The sequence below is a fragment of the Plasmodium sp. gorilla clade G2 genome, assembly GCF_900097015.1.
Source record: "Plasmodium sp. gorilla clade G2 genome assembly, chromosome: 14".
Classification (NCBI taxonomy): domain Eukaryota; phylum Apicomplexa; class Aconoidasida; order Haemosporida; family Plasmodiidae; genus Plasmodium; species Plasmodium adleri (nom. inval.).
In genome coordinates, this window is record NC_041706.1 from 2,424,075 (window position 1) to 2,447,254 (window position 23,180).

The 23,180-nt window shown below is 17.5% G+C and overlaps 6 protein-coding genes across 6 annotated transcripts; 2 read left to right on the forward strand and 4 right to left on the reverse strand.

Annotated features, from left to right (window-relative positions):
• Positions 1-1,287: 1,287 nt before the first annotated feature.
• Positions 1,288-6,135, reverse strand: PADL01_1462500 (conserved Plasmodium protein, unknown function; the record flags this gene model as incomplete). Its single annotated transcript, XM_028684927.1, has 23 exons — positions 1,288-1,322; positions 1,417-1,507; positions 1,647-1,700; positions 1,853-1,962; positions 2,065-2,122; positions 2,228-2,389; positions 2,486-2,564; positions 2,646-2,722; positions 2,824-2,921; positions 2,993-3,063; positions 3,163-3,233; positions 3,327-3,542; positions 3,700-3,803; positions 3,915-4,025; positions 4,127-4,336; positions 4,441-4,499; positions 4,638-4,687; positions 4,864-5,037; positions 5,197-5,275; positions 5,364-5,505; positions 5,640-5,772; positions 5,892-6,010; positions 6,129-6,135. The coding sequence occupies 23 exons, from the start codon at positions 6,133-6,135 to the stop codon at positions 1,288-1,290; spliced, it is 2,310 nt and encodes a 769-aa protein (XP_028540956.1).
• Positions 6,136-7,084: 949 nt separating this feature from the next.
• PADL01_1462600 (conserved Plasmodium membrane protein, unknown function) lies at positions 7,085-8,794 on the forward strand (the record flags this gene model as incomplete). The annotated part of the gene is made up of 2 exons (XM_028684928.1): positions 7,085-8,181; positions 8,320-8,794. 2 exons carry the CDS (start codon positions 7,085-7,087, stop codon positions 8,792-8,794), a joined length of 1,572 nt encoding a protein of 523 aa, XP_028540957.1.
• Positions 8,795-9,834: 1,040 nt separating this feature from the next.
• Positions 9,835-11,259, reverse strand: PADL01_1462700 (cytochrome c1 precursor, putative; the record flags this gene model as incomplete). The annotated part of the gene is made up of 2 exons (XM_028684929.1): positions 9,835-10,944; positions 11,185-11,259. 2 exons carry the CDS (start codon positions 11,257-11,259, stop codon positions 9,835-9,837), a joined length of 1,185 nt encoding a protein of 394 aa, XP_028540958.1.
• Positions 11,260-15,105: 3,846 nt separating this feature from the next.
• Positions 15,106-16,431, forward strand: PADL01_1462800 (glyceraldehyde-3-phosphate dehydrogenase; the record flags this gene model as incomplete). The annotated part of the gene is made up of 2 exons (XM_028684930.1): positions 15,106-15,189; positions 15,502-16,431. The coding sequence occupies 2 exons, from the start codon at positions 15,106-15,108 to the stop codon at positions 16,429-16,431; spliced, it is 1,014 nt and encodes a 337-aa protein (XP_028540959.1).
• Positions 16,432-17,168: 737 nt separating this feature from the next.
• On the reverse strand, positions 17,169-19,472 carry PADL01_1462900 (conserved Plasmodium protein, unknown function; the record flags this gene model as incomplete). The annotated part of the gene is made up of 1 exon (XM_028684931.1): positions 17,169-19,472. The coding sequence occupies one exon, from the start codon at positions 19,470-19,472 to the stop codon at positions 17,169-17,171; it is 2,304 nt and encodes a 767-aa protein (XP_028540960.1).
• Positions 19,473-21,127: 1,655 nt separating this feature from the next.
• On the reverse strand, positions 21,128-22,054 carry PADL01_1463000 (conserved Plasmodium protein, unknown function; the record flags this gene model as incomplete). Its single annotated transcript, XM_028684932.1, has 1 exon — positions 21,128-22,054. One exon carries the CDS (start codon positions 22,052-22,054, stop codon positions 21,128-21,130), a length of 927 nt encoding a protein of 308 aa, XP_028540961.1.
• Between the last annotated feature and the right edge of the window lie 1,126 nt (positions 22,055-23,180).

Sequence of the window (23,180 nt, forward strand, 5' to 3'; positions counted from 1 at the left end):
TGAAAGAATAATATATATCTATAAATTATGATTTATATATATTATATTTGGTTATTTTAATTTTTTGGTTCAGTTTTTTTTTTTTTTTAATAATTTATAATATATATATATAATATATTATTATATAATATTATATATATTTTTTTTTCTGATGTTGTAGTCCAATTATATGAATTATTTATATAAATAATATATATATGAAGAATAAAATGTTCTATACAAATTTATGATATATAAAAATATTATATACATATAATAATTAATAGGCTTTATATATATATATATATATAAAATATTTTATAGGAATTCTGGTTTTCAATTTTTATTTTTTATTTTGAAGTGCACTTTCCACTTAATTATATAAAATATATTTATATTATATTATATATATATTATATTATATATATATTATATTATATATATGTAATATATATTTTTTTATTATTATATATAATAATAATATATAATAATAACTTAGAAACTTGCATTATAGAACGTTTCTAAAAAATTAAAGAACAAAATTGAATTATATTATTATATTGTACATTTTTATATAATATTTATTTTATAAATATCTAATTTTTTTTTATATGTATTTTTATTTATTATCATATAACAAAGAATTTTATTATTATATGACTTACAAAATATTAAAAAAAAAAAATAAACAAAACAAAGGAAAAGAGAACAAAAGAAAAAGTTTCCTATATATTTTATATTCGTTTTATGTATATTATATATATATATATATATATATATTTATTTTTTTATTTATATAATAATAAAATAAATTTCTGTTTAATCTTGGAAAAATATACAGATATAAATTTATAACACTTTTAATATTAAATATTTTCTACATATTATTTTTATAAAATTTTCTTATAAGTAATAAAACATTTTAAATAAAATAAAATAAAGTGAAATAGAATGGTATCATTTTTTTTTAATCTGTAAAATAATTTATATTAATAAAAAGAAATTATATAATTTTTTATACAAATAAAAAAAGAAAATAATAAAATAAATAAATAATTTAAGACATGATATATAATATTGAAATGTTTTTTTTTTTTTTTTCCCATTCTTTTTTCAATAGTATTATTTTATGTTCCATATCAAAAAAAAAAAATATATATATATGATATATATATATATATTATATATATGTACTAAAAAATGGTTAATTTGTGATTCTCCTTTGCTTTCATAATATTTTTCTTTTCTTGTGATATAATTCTTTTTGCATTTATTTCCATCATCATGTATATAAATTAATATAAGTATTTATATAAAAATATTATGTCTCTTGATATAAGTATCTACAAAAATATATAAGTGTCATTATATATAAAATTTCTTTATATTTAATATATAACCATAAAATTTTGTATCAAAATAATATTTTTATATAACCCTTTACTAATTTTTCAATATATCTTATTGTATGGGGATATATACTATTTCTATTTGAAGCATAAATATCTTTTAAATAATTCATAGATGTCTGAAAAAAAGAAAGAAGAATTCAAAATATTCAAATATTAATCATGATGTCCTTACATGTAAATAAATAAATATATATATATGTATGTATGTATTTATTCATAGTGTCTATAATTATTAATTTTTTTTTTCTTCTATACTTCGAAAGATTGTTTTTTTAATTCTTCATTAGATGAAAACCAATAAAAATTTAGCTATCCAAAAGGATAAATATATAATTGTATATATATATATATATATATTTATTTATTTATTTTATATAAGTAAACAATGCATAATATGGCACCATAATTTTTTTAGTAATTTTAAAAATTGTGTTAACAAGAAAAATATATATATATATTACCACATCCTTTGATATTTCGAAAAATATATGATTTTCTGAAAAGATGTTTTGTATCATATTCTCAAAAATATTATTGTATATGGCGATATAATTAAATAATTTCATATCTTCTATAGTAATTCAAATTTATTTAACATACATAAATATATATATATATATATATATATATATATATATATTATGTATTTTATTAAATGGTTATATGTAATTACTTTTATATATAATAAAGTTCTTTAATATATTCAAAGAAGTTGTTTCTTTCCATTTATCCTTGAATATGTAATAAAATAAAAAAAATTTTATTTTTCATCTTATTTTTATTTTTTTGTGCTTTTAAATATGAATACTCACTTTTGTCATCAATATATTTAGGACAGCCGCATTAAATCTTTCGTTTAATATATTTATATTCTCATTTAATATATTATGAAAATATTTCTTCATAATTTTATATTTGTAGAAGTTTCTAAAATATTCATCTAAAACATTTGAAGAAAAAAATACTTTATGTTCTTCTTCGCTTACTTGTCCATATGTCTGAATATAATATATATATGTATGTAAATATATATGTTATATATTTACTATTCTTTCTTTTTATTTAATTTTTTATTTTTTTTTTAAATTTTGTACCTCCATAAATAAATTACAATATTGCTCATCTTTATCTATTAATTGATGAGAGTATAAAAAGAATAAATATAATAGGTTCCTATAGAGAATATTAGAAAAATAGATGTTATCATATATATATATACATATATATATTATATTTTAATTATTTTTTCATTACTTATTTTTAGTTCTTTTTAATAATAAAGAACAAACTTGATATAATTGTTTTACTTCAATGCTGAATTCATTTTGTTTCTACGAATAGATGAATATCATTTTAATATATTTTTTCTATATGAATTATATAAAAAATTATATATACTTTATAATTATGTGTATTCTTTAAATTTAATTACTTTATGTTCAGTTATCATAGATATCATATTTGAGCATATAACAAACAGAAATATGTCATAATGTATATTTCTTAATTCTAGCAATTTAAGGAACAATCCTAATATGAAAAAAGCAAACACAATATTAATGTGTATAAATATATGCATATATATATTTTTTTTTTCTTACCAGATAAATAAATGATTTCATAATAGTTATCATGTTGACTAAGCATATTCAATATATTTAATGTAAGCAACCTGTCAAATTATATGTATATAAAATAAACGCATAAAAATAAATATATTAATAATTTTTTTTTTTTATATATATATATATTTATAAAGACATTATATTACATGATGTTCTTTTTATTTGTATGCAATCCAATAAATATATAATAAAGATAAATATCTTTAACATCTTTATTCTGTAGAGCAAAGATCATTATATATGATAACATAAGTATATATATATATATATATATATATAATATATAATGGAAATAATATACATATATTACATATATGAAAGAACTTGGGGAGTTATTTAAAAGAGTTGTTAAAAAAAGATAGAAGAAATCAAAAGACATCATATTTTTAATCATGTTCAAAATATTCATGAAATAATTTATATCGTTATTTATTATCATAATGATTAATTCACAAAAACATGATATATCTTTATTTTCATCGTAATGAATAAGAATAAGACTTCTTAATATAATATTACAAAGAATCTATAAAAAGATATAATATATATATATATAATTATTTATTTACAAATAAATCATAAAGAATAAGAACAAATTTTAATACATTTTAACGTTTATTATTACATATAATTTATTAAAATAATATTATCATAAAACGTTTTAAATTATAACTATTAATTACATCATTTGTTGTCATATCGTTTATTCTTAGATAACTCAGAAATTGTTTTAAATACGTCATGATGAGATTAAAAATTTCCTTATCACATGAAGGATTACTCAGGACTTAAAAAAGAAAAATATATATATATATATATATATATATATATATATATATATTAATATAAATTTTTGATATTCTATTGATTATTCTGGTGTTTGAGTAAATATTTATACCTGGATAAAATAATTTCCATATATGGAAAAATTCATAACCATTTAATGATATAATCATAGATATGTTTTCATTGAAAAGTTGTAAATCATCTAATATGCTCCTTATAAGTTCTAAAATATACATATATGTATATAGATATATGTATTTATATATATATATATATATATATATTTATTATTTTTATTATTTTTTTTTTGAAAAAATTTAATACCATATTCTTTTAAGGAACATATGATATAAAACTTTTCATATAAATTATTTATAACTTTTGAATTATTATATTCTTCATATTTAAAGGTTTTATAAAATTTATTCATCTTATAAATGGAAGTAATGAAATCTGATTTGTGAAACGTTTCACATTCATAGTCAGCTATATAATCATTCAATACGTTATATATAATATCAGTTATTTTCTCATCTAAATAGAAATATATACAGAGAGAAAGAATAATATATATACTTATAAATATTAATATTTATATACTTATTATATTATCTGGTATATAGAATCTTTTAATTAACCTTGGGTAGATTTTCCAGGGACTTTTCTATTTTCCTGTTCATTAAATAGCTTGACACTTCTTAATAATTATATTTGGAAAAGATATAATAATATGTATAATATTGTATAACAATTATTTTAATATTATGTATTTCTAAGGGATATAATATGGTTTAATTATATATATATATATATATATATATATGTATATTTTTACTTCATTGTTAGGGTTTTTAAATTGTTTTTATCTTTGATAAAGGAATCAAGCTATAATTTACAAATATATATAATTAAAAAAAAAAAAAAAATTATAATAAAATATAAAGTCAAAATATACTTATAATTTTCCACATGTTAACATATTTTATATTCAAACTATAACAACATTTTTATATTAATTAACATGTTAAATTTTAGACATGTTACTAAATATATAACATTACAGTTTTTATATCAGTATAATCAGGATAATCGCTATTATCATTTATTGTTATGATACTACAACTTTTTTCAATATCATTATATAGATAAGTTTCATTTTGATCATTTTTTTTATTCCTTTGCTTGTCCTTGTTTTCTTTTTCCTCTTTTTCTTTTTCTTTTTGAAGAGCAGCATTCTATTATAATTGATATTATGAATATGTAATTTATTAAAAAAAAAAAAAAAAAAAAAAAAAAAAAAAATATTTTTTTATTATATATATATATATATATATGTATTAAAAAAACAAATTATAAATACACATAAATATTTCCTTTCTCTATATAATCATTACATATTCTTCTTGTTTAGCTAATTCATATGCACTCGTATGTTTTTTATCTTCATCAATTATATCATGAATATTACTCTCCCTATAAATAGTACATATATAGGTATAATATATATATATATAATTAGGATCATTTTTTTTTTTTTTAATTTATACATGTAGACATCTACCTAATTTTCTGAGTTATTGTAGGTCTAGCAAATGACGGAATATATTTTTTATTTTCTTCTTCATTTGTATAGATGCATTCATATTTTGCTTTATTTTCATTGAAATATTGGTATAATTGAATAAAGAGTTTAACAATTTCATCTAACACGAATAAAAAGAAAAAAGTAAGAATGGTTTATATTTTAAGGTTATAAATATAACACAAAATAAAAAATATATGAAAATATATTATATATATATATATATATATATATATATATATATTTTTATTTTACTCTTTTCAGAATTAATTATAGCTGTTTCGTCATAGTGTACATTCAAATGTGTTAAAACTTTTTTTATGATTATCCAATTTTTTCTTTTTATTTCTTTACTGAATCCATTCTCTAAGCTATTCATATGAATGCTCTAAAAAAAAAAATAATGATAAAAATAAAGAATTGAACTATTATATCTTATGTATCTTTTGTAATAGATTTATATAGACATAGACAAAAAATAAAATAAAATAATAATATATAATATACCTGAGGCATATATATATTCAATATTTCAGCAATAATTATACCATTACTAGCACTTTTAATATTTCTAAGTGAATAGGATATATTTAAATGATGCAACCATTTAATAACTTCTCTTGGTACTAAAAGAAGCAAAAAGAAAAAATAATAAAGGTGTGCAATATGAATACATATATATATATATATATATATATATGTAATATAATTATTTAAAAAAAGTATATTTGAATATATACTTACATTCCATTATATTCTTTTCTTCAATTAAAAACAATTTTTTTCAAAATAATTATATGTAGAATAATTAAAATGTGTGGAAATTTTATTTTATCTATTCTTTCTTTCTATTTGTAAAATATTTTTACATATTTTGTATTATACGTTGCACATAATAAAATATAAATAAGTTATTATAATATATATATATTGTGTGAATATTTATAAAATATAGGATCAGATAAGGGTAAAATTATATAAATATGAATTTAAAAGGTTTGTCTAAACATATATTAATATTACTAACTAAAAAATCAAATAAATTTAATAATAATAATAATATATATATATTTATATTTATATTATAACTTTAATTATTTTCTTTCATATATTTTACTGTAAAAATTAATTTATGTTATTATTAAAATTTTTTGTCTTCTTAGTATTACACATAAAAGGGTAAAATCATAATATTAAAAGGAATTATGAGAATAAGCATAAAGGGATTCTTTAAGTATATTTTAAATAGTTATTTAATTATTTATAAAAGGAAAATACATATATATATATATATATATATACATATATATTTATAACATAATCCTTTTAATGTTCAAGAAAAGAAAAAAAAAATTCATCTTTTTATTCTTTCATATTATAGCTTATATATGAGCAAATATTGTAATACACCATCTAATAATAATATAGAATCTACATAAACATAATAATTATATTATATAATAATTATAATTAATAGTGTACTAAATATATAGATAAATTATATATATATATATATATATATATATATTTATAAATTTAAAGTTATGAATTGATAATTAAAAAAAAAATATATATAAATAAAATAAAAATTATTATATAATTGAAATTAAAACATATATTTATAATATATTGATTTGGAGAATATTAGATATTATTTATTATATGTTAATTCTTATGTTTATTTTAATTTTTGTGCAAGTATGTGTTTTTTGTGTAATCATGATAAGAAAGGAGGAATTGAAAATACTGCCATTGGAACTTGGTCTAAGGGTATAAGTTTAATAATATGTTCATCGCTATTTTTACTTCATTTTGTAAATGATGATGAATTAACACTATTAAACAAAAAATTAGCAGATGGTGAATATAAAATGATTTATTATTTGAGTATATATAATTTGATTGGTGCTTTTTGTTTAATATTTTTTTCTATATTGGGTCATTTTGTATATAAATCTTGCTTACGTCCTATATATTTGGGATCTTTCATTGTGTCTTTATTTTTAATATCATCTGGTGTATATACAACATCAATTAGTAAAAATATATCATTAAAAATTATTGGCATAATGGATGCTTTAAAATATCATCCTGATTATATGTTATTAAATAAAATAAACAAATTGGATAGTATTGATATAAATGAATTATCATCTGATCCTCAATTAGTAGTAGTAAAATCTCAGAAACCTCCAGAATTACCTGATACAACTTTTTTCGATGCAACAAAAGTATTAGAAATGATAAAAGATAGACAAACCTTCCTTGAAACAAAAAAAGAAATATTATACAAAAGTTTATCAAGAGAAGATTTGATGAAAATGTTTAACGATATAAAAGTTTCTGATCAAACTATACATAAAGATTTAGTTCAAAATACTCTTTTAGATTTATATGAGAAAATAAAAAATATACGTCTTAATTTTGATATATATGATAAATTTTATAAATTTATGGAAACTAATTCATCTGCTTTTATAACAAACTCTGAAAAAATAAAAAATTTCACAGATAAATTTCAGAAAATATTTAATCAATATAATAAATCACTTTTTAACACTTTAAAATATGAATTAGTAAAACATGATGATGAAATTATTAAAATATATTTAGATTCAATAGAAAAAATCAAGAAAGTAAAGGATACTAATAAAAATGCAAAATTAAATAAATATATAGATGATTTAAAAGAAAGAAATATACTTATTCTATCATCTGTTTTATTATTGATGTCATTTATATATATCCATAAGGGCGCCACATTAACAACCAAAAGTTCGATGTCAATATCGTTAATGTAATGGAAAAAAAAAATATATATATATATATATATATATTTATACCTTTCAAAATAATTATAATATATTTGTCTACTTTTAATCAATCATGTACATATATTTATAACATATTATAATATATATATTTTTTCTTTTAGGTATGCTCCTTCTATGTCTTATTTGATTACCTTAGCGTGTATTTTCGTTTGCAGTGGAATATTTTTTTTTTCCATCATTGGTTTAGTATTATATGTATTTAGCCTAATATTAATATTTTTTTTGATTTTCTCACAATGCTTTTGTGAAAGGCTTTTTAAACTGTTCATGGGATTTATATACACCTTTTTATTTTTGTTTTCTTTATTGATTGCATATATATTAATTGAAGATTTTAATGAAGGCTCCAAAGTATATAATGAGTACAAAAAGAATGATTACAATGACTTTTATTGGGTTTTATTGAACAAAAGAACTTATGAATATTTCAAAAGTTTTGTTTTGTTTTCGTATGGACAAATGTTCTTAGTATGTATAGCTTTGTGTGCTTTTATGATTATATATTCTTTATATTGTATATTTTATACATTTCGTTCTATTTGTACTTCATCAGAGCAATTATCTAGTTCGTTTTAGCCTCAAATGGAATAAATAATTTGGTATAAATAAATAAATATATATATATATATATATTTATATTTATATTTATTTATTCATTTTGTTTTTATCTTAATATAATTTTATGATTTTCGATATTTTAACAAAAAGTTTATATTTCTTCATATTTTTAATTAATTATTAATATGATTTGTATTCCTTTTTTTTTTACTTTGTGTATGTATTATTTTCTTATTTTATTTTTTGTCTTTATTTTTATACTAATAAATAAATTCTTACATTCTCCTACAACAAAATTTTATAAAAACTAAATGAACCATATGAACTTTAAATATTATTTTAAAAAAATAAATTTTATAATTCAAATATGTGAATTATACATATGTAAATATATATATATTATCAAAATATAAGAATAAAATAATAAGAAACGTACCTTTCAAATATTTATTATTGCTGTTCTATATTTTTTTGTTTTGATATATTACATTGCAGATGTGCGTAAAAGTGAATATTTAAATTTATAATAAAATTTTTAATTTTATTGAGTTATTTATGTGTATTAAAATTACCTTTTTTTTTTTTTTTTTTTTTTTTTTTTTTTTTTTTTCTTAAAGAATATTAATGTTATTTGCTCATAAAAAGCACAAAAAAAAAAAAAAAAAAAAAAAAAAATAAGAAGCAACCATATAAAATAGTATACAAATATATATATATATATATATATATATATATACAAATTCCCCTTTTATACTATTTAGGTTATATGGTTCCATGGATATATAATAAAGGTATTTATATAAGTAGTATTAATTAAAACATATAGAACATACAAAAAAAATATAAAAAATATATAAAATATAAAAAAATATAGAATATAAAAAATATGTAAAAAAAATGCAAAAGAAATATTTTCTTTGAGCAAATATATAAAATAATTTTATTTCAAATAAATAAATAAATATATTAATATATATATATATATATATATTATATCCCTTGAGTGCTATTTGTTCATTATTTTTTAGGTTAGTCATTTTTTCTACTATGTTGTATATCTATAAATATTTGATTTTTCCAAAGTCAATTCTTCTGGTTGCATATATAGTCCAGAAGAATCTTTGCCATACGGTCATTAGAACCATAGCTACAAATGCGCCACTAATTAATTTAAGACCAGTTAGTTTTCTTTCATCATGAGAAGGTTCAGCAGCCCAACATAAGAAATTTACAACATCTTTTGCCATTTGTGAAACATTACAAGGAGTACCATCTTCATATTCAATCATATCATCTTGAAGTGGAGGAGGCATAGAAATTGATCCACCTTCAAAGTAAGTATTATAATATAATCCATTTCTTAATTCTACTCCTTCTGGTGGATCACGATAACATGTTAATAATGAGAAAATATAATCTGGACCATTATGTCTAGCTGTTGTAATACTTGACAAGTCAGGTGGAGATGCACCACCATTTGCATATCTTGCCGCTTCTTCATTTGGATATGGTTTTGGAAATGAGTCTGTTAAAATACCTGGTCTTGTAAACATTTCCCCTGTTTCATCTGGACCATCCAAAATATCATATGATGCAGCTATTTGTTTAACTCTATTTTCTGGATATACTTCATTTACTAAACTACGAAATTGTAATTGTTCCATAGAATGACATGTAGCACATATCTGTCTATATACTTCATATCCTCTTCTTACACTAGGTATATCATGTGAATGAAACATGGATTTAAACCAAAATGGATAATGAGGTGTATGTGGTGGTTCAGAATCCATACACCATGCTACTGGTCTTGATTGTATAGTATTATGTACTATTGTAAATCCTAATGCAAATAATATATAATACTTTAAATTTAAATATTTATATTTTTTCCTTTCTTCATTTTCTTCTTCTGTATATGGCTCAAAATGATTTTTTAATCTATCTTGACTCTTTTTATCTGGTAAATAAAAATCACACCCTTCTTCTAATGTACCCCTACATATCTGTCTTTTGTAATCTGTGTGTGTGTTTTTAAAATTGTCATTTGGTTTAAATTTGTCTAATATATAATAATTCAAAATTTTTATTCGGTTGTTTTTTATTTTGGCCTTAAACATATCTTTCTCGAAGCTTTTATTCCACGATTTAATCAAATACAATCGAAACTACAGAGGGGAAAATAAGAAAATAAAAAAATAAGAAAAAAAGACCAAATAGATAGATAAATAAATAAATAAATAAATACATATATATATATATATATATATATATGTGAATGTATATCTGTCTGCATATATGTTACAAAATTTGTATTCATATAAACATATTTAAAAAAAAAGAAAAAAAAAAAAAAATTAATAATATATATATATATATATATATATATATATATATATTTTATTTACATGATATGGAAGTTTTAGCCATATTTTATCTTTGTATCCTGGAAATAAATTATTCATAGCTCCCCCGCCAGCCATTTTTTATGATAACTTCTTTTTCCTTATAAAATTGGTCCTAAATATTCTTATAATAGGTAAAAAAAAAGAAAAAAAAAAAAAAAAAGGGGAAATTACAAAGCAATTAAATGTATCATTTAATAATTTTATATATATATAAAATAAACCATAAAAATAGAAAAAAAAAAAAAAAATGATCAATATATGGAAATATATCAATATATATATAATATATATATGTTATAATATATATATTTACAGAATTCTACACATTAATTAATATATCATCTTATTATATATTTTAAAATATATATTTTTTTTTTTTTTTTTTTAAATATATTTATCCTTTTTTGTATTTCTTATTCATTATATATCTAATTATAATTTCGTTTCATATATTTTTCATATGAAACAAAGGTTGTTAACATAAAAAAAAAAAAAAAAAAAAAAATTATAATATATATATAATGTATACATACATATAATATGTTTGTACTATATTATTTATTAAAATAATGTAAAAAAAAAAAAAAAAAAAAAAGAAGGAAAATTATAATATATTTAAAATACAAATGTAAAACAAAATAAAAAAGAAATTATTTTATATATTAAATAAAGAAAATACACTTTTATTTTCTTATGTGTTTCTCATTCCATATATATTATATCAAATACGTAAATTTTAAATGCCTAGAAAAATATGGCGAATAACCAAAAAAACGAAAAAAAAACAGAGTCAAAATATGACTTAAAAGAAAATTTATATAAAAATATGTAATATTATGTATTATATTTCCTTATATATGAATATTAAAAATTTACTTGTTTATTACTTTTTTTTTTTTTTTACTTTTGTGTAATATATTATAAAAAAAGACTACGAAAAATGGAAAAGGAAAATATTAGCAGTAAAATAATATAAACATATAATGTTAAATATAAAATGATATGCATTTCATTATATGTATTTTTTATTTCTCTTTCTTCTTTATATTTTTAAATATATAATATTAACAATTTATAAATTGTTTTTTTACCACCAAAAAAAAAAAATAAAGTAAAAAACATATGCCAGAATTTTTTTAATACAAAGTTAAATATAAATAGATATATTTTATTATATGTATATATATATATATATTTACATGGAATTAAAAATGTATTTTGTAATATATTTTTCTTTATATTTTCATTAAAAGTAATAATGCCATAAAAAATTATATGATACATATATATATATATATATATATATATATTCATATAACATATGGAATCAATTAATAAGAAAAAAATAAAAGTTATAAAAAATAAAATTTTTGTGTATTATGTATATATATATATATATATATTTCAATAGACAAATAAAATTATGTTATTAAAAAAAAAAATTCATAAGATGTTCTTTTCTTTTATCTTTTTGTTTTGAATAAATATATGATGTCCAATATATTCATTTAACAAACTTTATATTTAAAATATAAATTTTAAGTATGATGAAAGATGTCTAAAAGTTGTGTGTTATATATGTTTATATATTATAAATGAGTTACATGTTTCCTTATTTTATTAATTTAATATATATATATGTATAGTATAATTTATCATTCTTTTTTCAAATAATCCAAATAAACCTTTACAACGTAATGTTATAATTTAATATGCATATTAATATATTCTATGGTTAAAAGAAGGGATGTTGTTCTTTATATTAATATTGAAAAAATATTACCCTCAATGTTACACATATGTAATTTAAAGAAAAGATAAATAAATAAATAAACAAATATACATATATATATATATTTTTTGGCCTTTATTTAATTTATTATAAAGATAAGCATATTTGCATTTTTCTATTAATCATTAATAATAAAATAATAAGAAAACTAAAAAGTTGTAAATATGAAATCATAACCCTATACGTATAAATAAAATTAGGAAACGTAAATATTTTTAAGAATAATTTTATACATATATATAATATATTATTATGGTTAAAAAAAAAAACAAATATATTATTTAGTGAATATTTAATTTCAAAGCCATTTTTATAATACCTTATTTTTTGTACTTTGAATAAGCTGAAAAATTCATTATTACAATTACAATCATATTATAAACTTTTAATAACAAATATTATTAAATCCATTAGTGAACATTATGCACATAAATAAAAGCATTATATACAATAAATTACACCAATCATACATACAGAAAATTTTAATATAACTATATTTATTTTGTTTTTTTTAGGTGTGTTTTATATAATAATACGTGAGATAATATAACACAGGTATGATAATTAAAATGAGATGATTTTGAATATATACAAAAAAATATGTTAAACCTTTAAAATGTTAAAAAAAAGAAAGATAAATTAAAAAAACTCATTCATTTAATATATATATATATATATATATATTTATATATATTTAAGTATGTGTTTTTCTTAACACATATGCCTATATATATATAATGAATTTTTTTTTGTTTTTCAATTTTTGTTAAATATCCTGTATTGTATATATTATACATATATATTATATATATATATAATATTTGTTAATATATTTATAAAATATTTATATAATTATATTATAATTTTTTTATGTATTTTGTAATAAATATATAAAATATACTAACATGCAATATGTAAAGGGGGTTGGTTTATATATCTATTATATCCCAAGGCAGTATTTAATTTTTGCATAATAAATTTTTATAAGCAAAATAAGGATGAAAAAAAAGGAAAATGAAGAAATAATTAAAAATATATATATCATAATATAATAAATATTTATTTATTAAATATATTATAAAAAATATATATATATATATATATATATTTATATAAATAACATAAAAACTCATTTATATAAATCTGTAATAATTTGATCAAGATATTGGGCTTTATATTATTTTTTTTTATATTTAATATATATATAAATTATGTTAATTTTCACTCTAAATTTAAAAAATGATAATGTGGTCACAAATAATAAATTCAACGATAATTTATTTTAATATATATATATAAAATAAGATATAATATAAAAAATATAATGAGAATACAAACATTTCTAGTAAATATCATGATAAATAACAATCGAAAAAAATAAAAAAATATTATAAATTATACATAACATTATATATTATTTATACATATTATATCTTTTATGTGAATACTTATATGTTCGCACACATGCAAATTAAAAAAAAAAAAAAAAAATACAAAAAACAATAAGGCTTATTTAAATAAATACTAGCAACAAATAATATATAATATATATATTATTATACCTATATATAATTATATTATAAATTAAAATGTATATTTTTAAATACTTTTTATAAAAATACCATTACTTCCATAGCATAAAACATATTTATAGGTACTAAATTATTATATTATTATTTTTTTTTTTTTTTTTTTTGCTTTTATTTTTTAGCAGATTCAATTTACTTTCTTGCGCTTATTTAAAATTGGCCCCATCTTGAAATTTTTAAAAATACTTATAAAATTATAATATGTATAAAAATATAATTCCTATATAAAATAATTATTTAAATTTTTTTTTTAAAACTTCATACAAAATTATTATTTTCATAAAAAAAAAAAAAATAATATATTATATATATATTTATATTATATAAAAATATTATACTTTAAGAATATTCATCTTAAAATTTTTTATATTAAATAAATATAATAAAAATTATTTTTTTTCACATATTATAATATATAAAAACTTAAAATTAAAATAAAACTTTTATATTTTCTTTAATATTAAAGAATATTATATAAAAACATATATTTTTTCTTGGGCTTCTTAATTCTTTTCTTATTATTTTAATATTTTAACAAAAATGGCAGTAACAAAACTTGGAATTAATGGATTTGGTCGTATCGGACGTTTAGTATTTAGAGCAGCTTTTGGAAGGAAGGATATCGTAAGTTTTAAATATATAAATATAAATAAATAAATAAATAAATAAATATATATATAAATATATATATAATATTATGTTTATAAAAATTGTATATATATATATTTATGCTTCATAATGTAAATATGTTTAATATTGTAAATATTATATATATATATATATATATATATATATATATATATAATTGATATATTACCTTTTTGAGTTATCTTAATATATTATTTGATATTGATAGAATTAGTATATGATAAACCATTTATTTATATAATTATCTGTATATATATATTTTTTTTTTCTCATTTTTCTTATATTTAGGAAGTAGTTGCTATTAATGACCCATTTATGGATCTTAACCACTTATGCTATCTCTTGAAATACGATTCAGTACATGGTCAATTTCCATGTGATGTAACCCATGCTAATGGATTTTTATTAATTGGAGACAAGAAAGTTAGTGTTTTTGCTGAAAAGGACCCATCTCAAATTCCTTGGGGAAAATGCGATGTTGATGTTGTATGTGAATCAACTGGTGTATTTTTAACCAAAGAATTAGCTAGCAGTCACCTTAAGGGAGGAGCCAAGAAGGTTATTATGTCCGCCCCACCAAAGGATGATACCCCAATTTATGTTATGGGTATTAACCACCACCAATATGATAGCAAACAACTTATTGTTTCCAATGCATCATGTACCACAAACTGCTTAGCTCCATTAGCTAAAGTAGTTAATGATCGTTTTGGAATTGTTGAAGGATTAATGACCACTGTTCATGCATCCACAGCCAACCAATTAGTTGTCGATGGTCCATCAAAAGGTGGTAAGGACTGGAGAGCAGGTAGATGTGCATTATCCAACATCATTCCAGCTTCCACTGGTGCAGCTAAAGCTGTAGGAAAAGTTTTACCTGAACTTAATGGAAAATTAACAGGTGTAGCTTTCAGAGTACCAATTGGAACGGTATCAGTTGTTGATTTAGTTTGCAGATTACAAAAACCAGCAAAATATGAAGAAGTTGCTTTAGAAATTAAAAAAGCTGCTGAAGGTCCACTTAAAGGAATCTTAGGATACACTGAAGATGAAGTTGTTTCTCAAGATTTCGTTCATGATAACAGATCATCAATCTTTGACATGAAAGCTGGTTTAGCCTTAAACGACAATTTCTTCAAATTAGTTTCATGGTACGATAATGAATGGGGATACTCAAACCGTGTTCTTGATTTAGCCGTACACATTACTAACAACTAAGTTATGTAAGCATGAAGTATTATATATATATATATATATATATATTATATGTATTTTATGAAAATTAAATTACATGTTCTATTAAATAGACATTATTTTGATATATGTATTTTTATACGCATATAATATTATACATATTCATAATTTATATATTAAAAAAAAAAAAAAAAAAAAAAAAATTTCGTAATTATATATATATATATATATATATGTATAAACATATGTGCAACCTTAATCGACGATTGTAATATCTTTACCATACATTAATTTCATTTAAAGTTTATATCACATTTTTATACGAAGGATTATATTTTATGTCTCTTTTTTTTTTCTATTATCGCGAAATATTTGAATGTTACTTTATTTACATATGAATATATTTACTCATGTAATGAACATATACATAATAATTTATACATTTTTCACTACAACGACATAACTGAATTATAAACTGTAAAGACCTTCATAAAAATCAAAATAATAGGGAAAGAAAAGTAAAGAAATATATTTAAATAAAACAAAAAAAAAAGAAGAAAGTTTATAACATTTTATGATATAATCATTAAATATAATATATATATATTATTAATTTACATATTTTAATATCCTTAGGATATTACGGGTTTAAAAAAAATAAAAAAAATGTACACAAATATATATATATATATATATATATATATATATATGTACATAAAATAATATAATATAAAATAATATTATGTAACAAATACAAATAGTCAAGATAGGAACATAATTTTTTCTATCTTGTTTAAAAATGAGAATTTAAAATACTTTGGATGTATACGAGTCGTGGCAACAAATTTAATTCTATGAGAATCATTTATGTATATACTTAAATAATGTATAAACAAATTATATATATTTTTATATACATCTTGATTTTGATCCTCAAGGTCTTGATGTTTATAATAGTTATTTTTCTCTAGAAATAAATCAATATTATCAAAAATTATTATGGATGGTTGATTTTTATAAGCAACATAAAAAATATTTTTAATATATTTACTATTTTCACCTATTGTTTTATTAACTAAAAGATGATTTTCAAATGGAATAATACATACATTTTTAAATTCATAATAGATATTTTTCATTTCTTTCATTATACTCTTTTTCATTGTGTTTAAATATAGTTGTCTCGAGTTTAATTCCTTTAAATTATTTGCACGTAAATTTGTTTTTCTATAAGTTTCACATAGCGTTTCATTAGGTTTACATTTTGTACCTATTATTTTATTATCAGATGCATAAACATCAAAACCTAAATTGATATCATATTCATTTAGAGTATGAAATTTTTTCATAAAAATATGTTTATATCTAGACAATATTATTTCTATTATAAATTTCATTAAAGTTGTTTTTCCTACACCATCTGTTCCATATATTAAAAGACTACTGGGCATATTAAATTTGTTAAAATAAAAATGAATAGGATTTTTTTTTCCTTTTTCAGAAGTATAAATATTATATGAATCATATTCATATTTGTTTCGTTCTAATAAAAATCTTTTCCTTAAATTAACTAACCTTTTATCTTTTTTTAAGCTATTACATTTTATGATATACTTATTAACATATGGTTTACATACAGTTCTTTTTTTAATCATATGATGATTATACATATTGATATTATTACTATTAATATTATTGTTATGGTAATTCATTTTATTTTTATTGCAACCGTTATTTTTCTTCTCACACTTAGTTTGATCATCTACTCCTTCTACAATTATATCTATATCGTCTATAATATCACCATCAATATTTACATTATCAATATAATTTTGTTGTTCCTCCAAATAATTGTTATTATTTTTACTAATCCTATTATAATTTTTTATATTTTTATATTTTCTTGATATGTTTACATTTTTTTTAAGAAGAGTGGATATATACTCTTTTATAAACTCTATTGTAATACAATATTTAGATATACGATATAATACATTTTTTATTAGATCGTTGTGAAAATAAAAAAAAATTGAAAAGAACGTCCTGTTTCTTTTATTATTATAATTTTTTAAATGTTTCCTTTGAGACAGAAAATATTTGTATTTCTTAATATTTTTAAAATCTTTCAAATTTGTTAACATATTAAATATAGATATTTTTTTACATGGTAAAGACACTTCGTTGATATTTAAAGTGTCATATGTAATTTGGTGTGTCCATAAAATTTTCTTTTGTTTTCTTTTTTTTTTATTTTTGTTAATTTTGTTATTATATTCCTTGTTTTGTATTCGATAATAATATTTAAAAAAGCATTTAAACAAATTAATGTTATGATGTGTTTTTACATAATCAATTTTTTTATACATAACATTATATAATTTATGAATAGATAGATTTGTTGTTTTTTTTTTTATAAAAGCTATATTCATAGCTTTATTTGCTTGAATATAATATAATATATGGGATCTAGTAAATTGAGAAATTCTTAAATTATAATCAAATATATTATCATACATATTAAAAATAGAAGGAGTTTTATAAAATCCAATTAATTTAATACAAAATTTTTTATTTAAATGTTCTAATAATTCATTTTTTAAATAATAAATTGTATTATATATATCCATATGTATTTCATTATCATATGATTTTGTTTGGTGTTCCTCATAATTTCTTGTAAATTTTCTTCTTAAAACATCCATATCATCTTGCCCTACATTTCTTTTATTATTCTTAATGGATTTTATCCAGTCATCGAAATAAGGTAAAATAATAGCACTTTTATAAATTTTATTCCTTTTTATATATTTTGTAAAATCAGAAAATATATCTTTTAGAAATTTACTAATATCTTTACAATTATATATACTTACGATATCTATAATACATATTTCAGACACATCCAAATTTAATTTTATATACTCTACTAAGTTATTATAAATTTCATACGAGTTATTATCACAGCATTGTATGCAAACAAATGAATTCTCATTATTTTGTATAAGTTCTGTAAGTTTTTGGATTATATTTTTGTAACGATTTTTTTTTCTCTTATAATTAACCATTTTTAAAAAATTAAATAATAGAAAAATAAAAATATAAATATATAAAAATAAATAAATATATATTATATATATTTATATATACATATGCTTCTTTTTATTATTAAGGAAAAATATATATATATATATATATATATTTACACAATTGTAGAAGGAAGAAGCTAATATTATTCTTTTTTTAATTTTATTTATATACATATAAAAAATATTAACAAAATATTTAAAAAATTATTACATGTTAGAACAAAAACATAACGATATATATTATTCCTAAAGGAATATTATTTTTTTTCATATATTTTTTTTTGATATGATCAATTAGAAACAAAAAAAAAAAAAAAAATTAAATAATTAATTGAATGAAGAAAAGAAATGTTTTATATTTTTCTTCTTTATAATGTTAGAAAAGTAAAAAAGGAATATATTAGATTCTTTCTTTATTTATATATGGAAATACCAAAAAAAATTAATCGTGAGGAGAGAACGTATTTGTAATTAAAAAAATATTAATAATATGATAAAAAAAAATAAAATTTTAAATTTAAGTTATTATATATAATACATATATATATATATATATATATATATATATATATATTTGATAATAAATCCCTACGTATTATATTTATTAAATCCCTGTATTGTTGATTCGTTTCTTTTCTTTTTTTCTTTTTTTCTTTTTTTCCCCTACAACTTTCAAGATATTTCTTCACAGTTATTTTTATATTTGGAGAATACAAAATAAGTACACATAAAACAAAGGAACGTATTTATTAACATAGAATAATTATTCATTTATCATTCTTAAAAAGATATTTATAAGTTATTTATATAATGTATATATTTATAAGTTATTTATATAATGTATATATTTATAAGTTATTTATAACATATATATTTATAAGAGTTTATAATAGATGGGTAACAGAAAAATTAAATATAAAAAAAAAAAAAAAAAAAAAAAAAATTAAAAACTAAAATATATATATATTATATAATTATATGACTTTTATTTTTTTTATATACACATTTTTTCCTATATTCAGTTATACAAATACAATTTTTATATAACAACTTTAAAAAAAAAAAATTATAAAAAATACATAAATATTATATTATATATTTCTCTTCATAATATTTATAATATATAGACAAAATTATTTTTAATTATAAAAGTGAAATTTTTATTCTCTTTTTTTTTTTTTTTTTTTTTTTCTATCTCTTTTATTTTATTTTATTTTATTATTATTATATTTTTTTTTTTTTACATGATTATTCCATTTTGGAATATTAAGAAAAATAAAATAAAAACTATTATTGATAATATTAAAATTATGATATTAATTGAACATATTGTAATTGAAGTAATAAATGGAATTATTAATTTTAAAAAATGAATTTGCACTAATTAATTAAAAGGATATATATATATATAATATTTATATTGATATTTATTTTGACAATTGTTATTATTTTTTATTCCAATTAAATTGATATTATTTTTTTTATGATTTAATCGTGATTATTTTTATATATAATAAATTATTACTATAATATATATATATATATATATGTGTGATGTTTTTTTTTTTCGCTGTAGATTTTTATATATATGATTGTATTACATGTCCTATTTTTCTTCTTTTAACTTTTGTATATCAGGTTTTCTCTTTTTCTTCGGAGTATGCATCAATTTTTTTATTTATGTCTTCAAATAATTGTATATCTATTTGTTTATTCAAAATAGAATCCTTTGCTGAAAATATCGATGTATTTTTGAAAGCATTAATAATATTATGCATATGATTTTGAAAATTAGAAATATGTATAATTTCTTTATCTTGATAATTTTGTTTTAACTTTTCAAAAATGAATTCATATTTATCATTATCTTTAATAAATAATCTTAGAGCATAATTAGCAATAGAATAATTATAAATATTCATATTGAAAACTGGAACCATACAATAAATAATTTTGAGCATTAAATTACTTGAAGATTTAAATGTATTAAAATTATTATCAAAAAAATTTTCATATGTTTCTAAAAATTTCATTATTTGATTTAATTCATTAACAGGTGTAATTATTTTTTCAAAACAGAAACCTGAATGAGCTAAAGATACAAAAACATCCATTTCAATTTGTCTAATATTAAATTCATTTATTTTATCTTTTAAATTTGATAATTCTAATATAACTTTAAAACAAGTACTTTCATTTATTTGTTGCATTCTTGAAGCAACAGTTAAACAACATACACCCATAATCTTTAAAATTTCTTTTTCCAGTTTTTTTCTTAATAATTTATAAGTTATAACATTTAAAAATTTACTATTACATAATAATACTTTTAAAGCATCACATGCTACATATGCTAATTCTTCATAATCTGTATTAAACATTTTTTCAGATAAAACAAATAGCCATGTTTTCATATTTACATAATCATTATATCCACAATTTACTGTTTCCAAGCCATTATAAAATATATCTTTTAAATTACAATCCTCTAAAAAATTCTCATGTAATTTTACTTTTCTAGTATTCGTAATTATTTCACGCATAGTAATAACCTTCTCCATTTTTTTTCTCGTTTTTTTTTTTTTTTCTTTTCTTCTTTTATAAAAAAAAAATATAATAACATAAAATAAAAATAAATTGAATGTAATGTAATGAACCTCTTACATACATACAAACAAAAAAAAAAAAAAAAAAAAAAAAAAAAGAAATATACACAATATGTCAATGGAAGGTTATAAATATTTATACTTAAACATAAATATGCAATGATACAAAAAATGTAAATAAATAAATAAATAAATAAATAAATATATATATATATATATATATATATATATGTGTATACTTTATATAAATGTATTTTATTCATTTATTATATATACATACACAATTTATCATATAGATCAACTATTGTTTTAAAAAAAAAAAAGAAAACAGAAAAAAACAAAAAAAAAGAAAATAATAATAATAAATGATAAAAAAAAAAATAATAACAAAAGAATAACAAAATATATTAAAAAATATTATAACATATATAATATTAAAAAAAAAAAAAAAAAAAAAAAAAATTTATGTTTTAAATATTACAACAAATAATACTTGATCTGAAATTAATGTATTTTATTATAAGTTTTATTCTGTTGAGTTAATTTGCATATAATTTTTTCTTTTAAATATATATATATATATACAAACCTTATTTAAAAGAAAAACAAAAAGGGGGTGGGTGTAATATTAAAACATATAATAAAATCATCAACAATGTAACAATTATTTCAAACAATAAATATTTAGAAAATAAAAAAAAAAAATAAAAAATAAAAAAAAAAGGAAAAGAAGGAACAAGGAATATATATAATATATATATATACATATATATATATTACATTCCTTGTAACAAATAAAAATATATATACTTATATATATTTCTTTTTTTTAAAAAACCTGTTTTCTTTATATGATTTATATTATACGTACATATATATTAACAATTTTTTGATAACAAAAAAAAAAAAAAAAAAAAAATGAATAAAATATATATATATAATAATATTTATATATATGGTTTCTATTATAAAAATATATATATATATAATTTTTTAAAGTATTTATTTTACATAATATATAACATTACTTTTTATATAAAAATCCCACTAATACATCAAAATAAAGATATAAAAAAAAAAA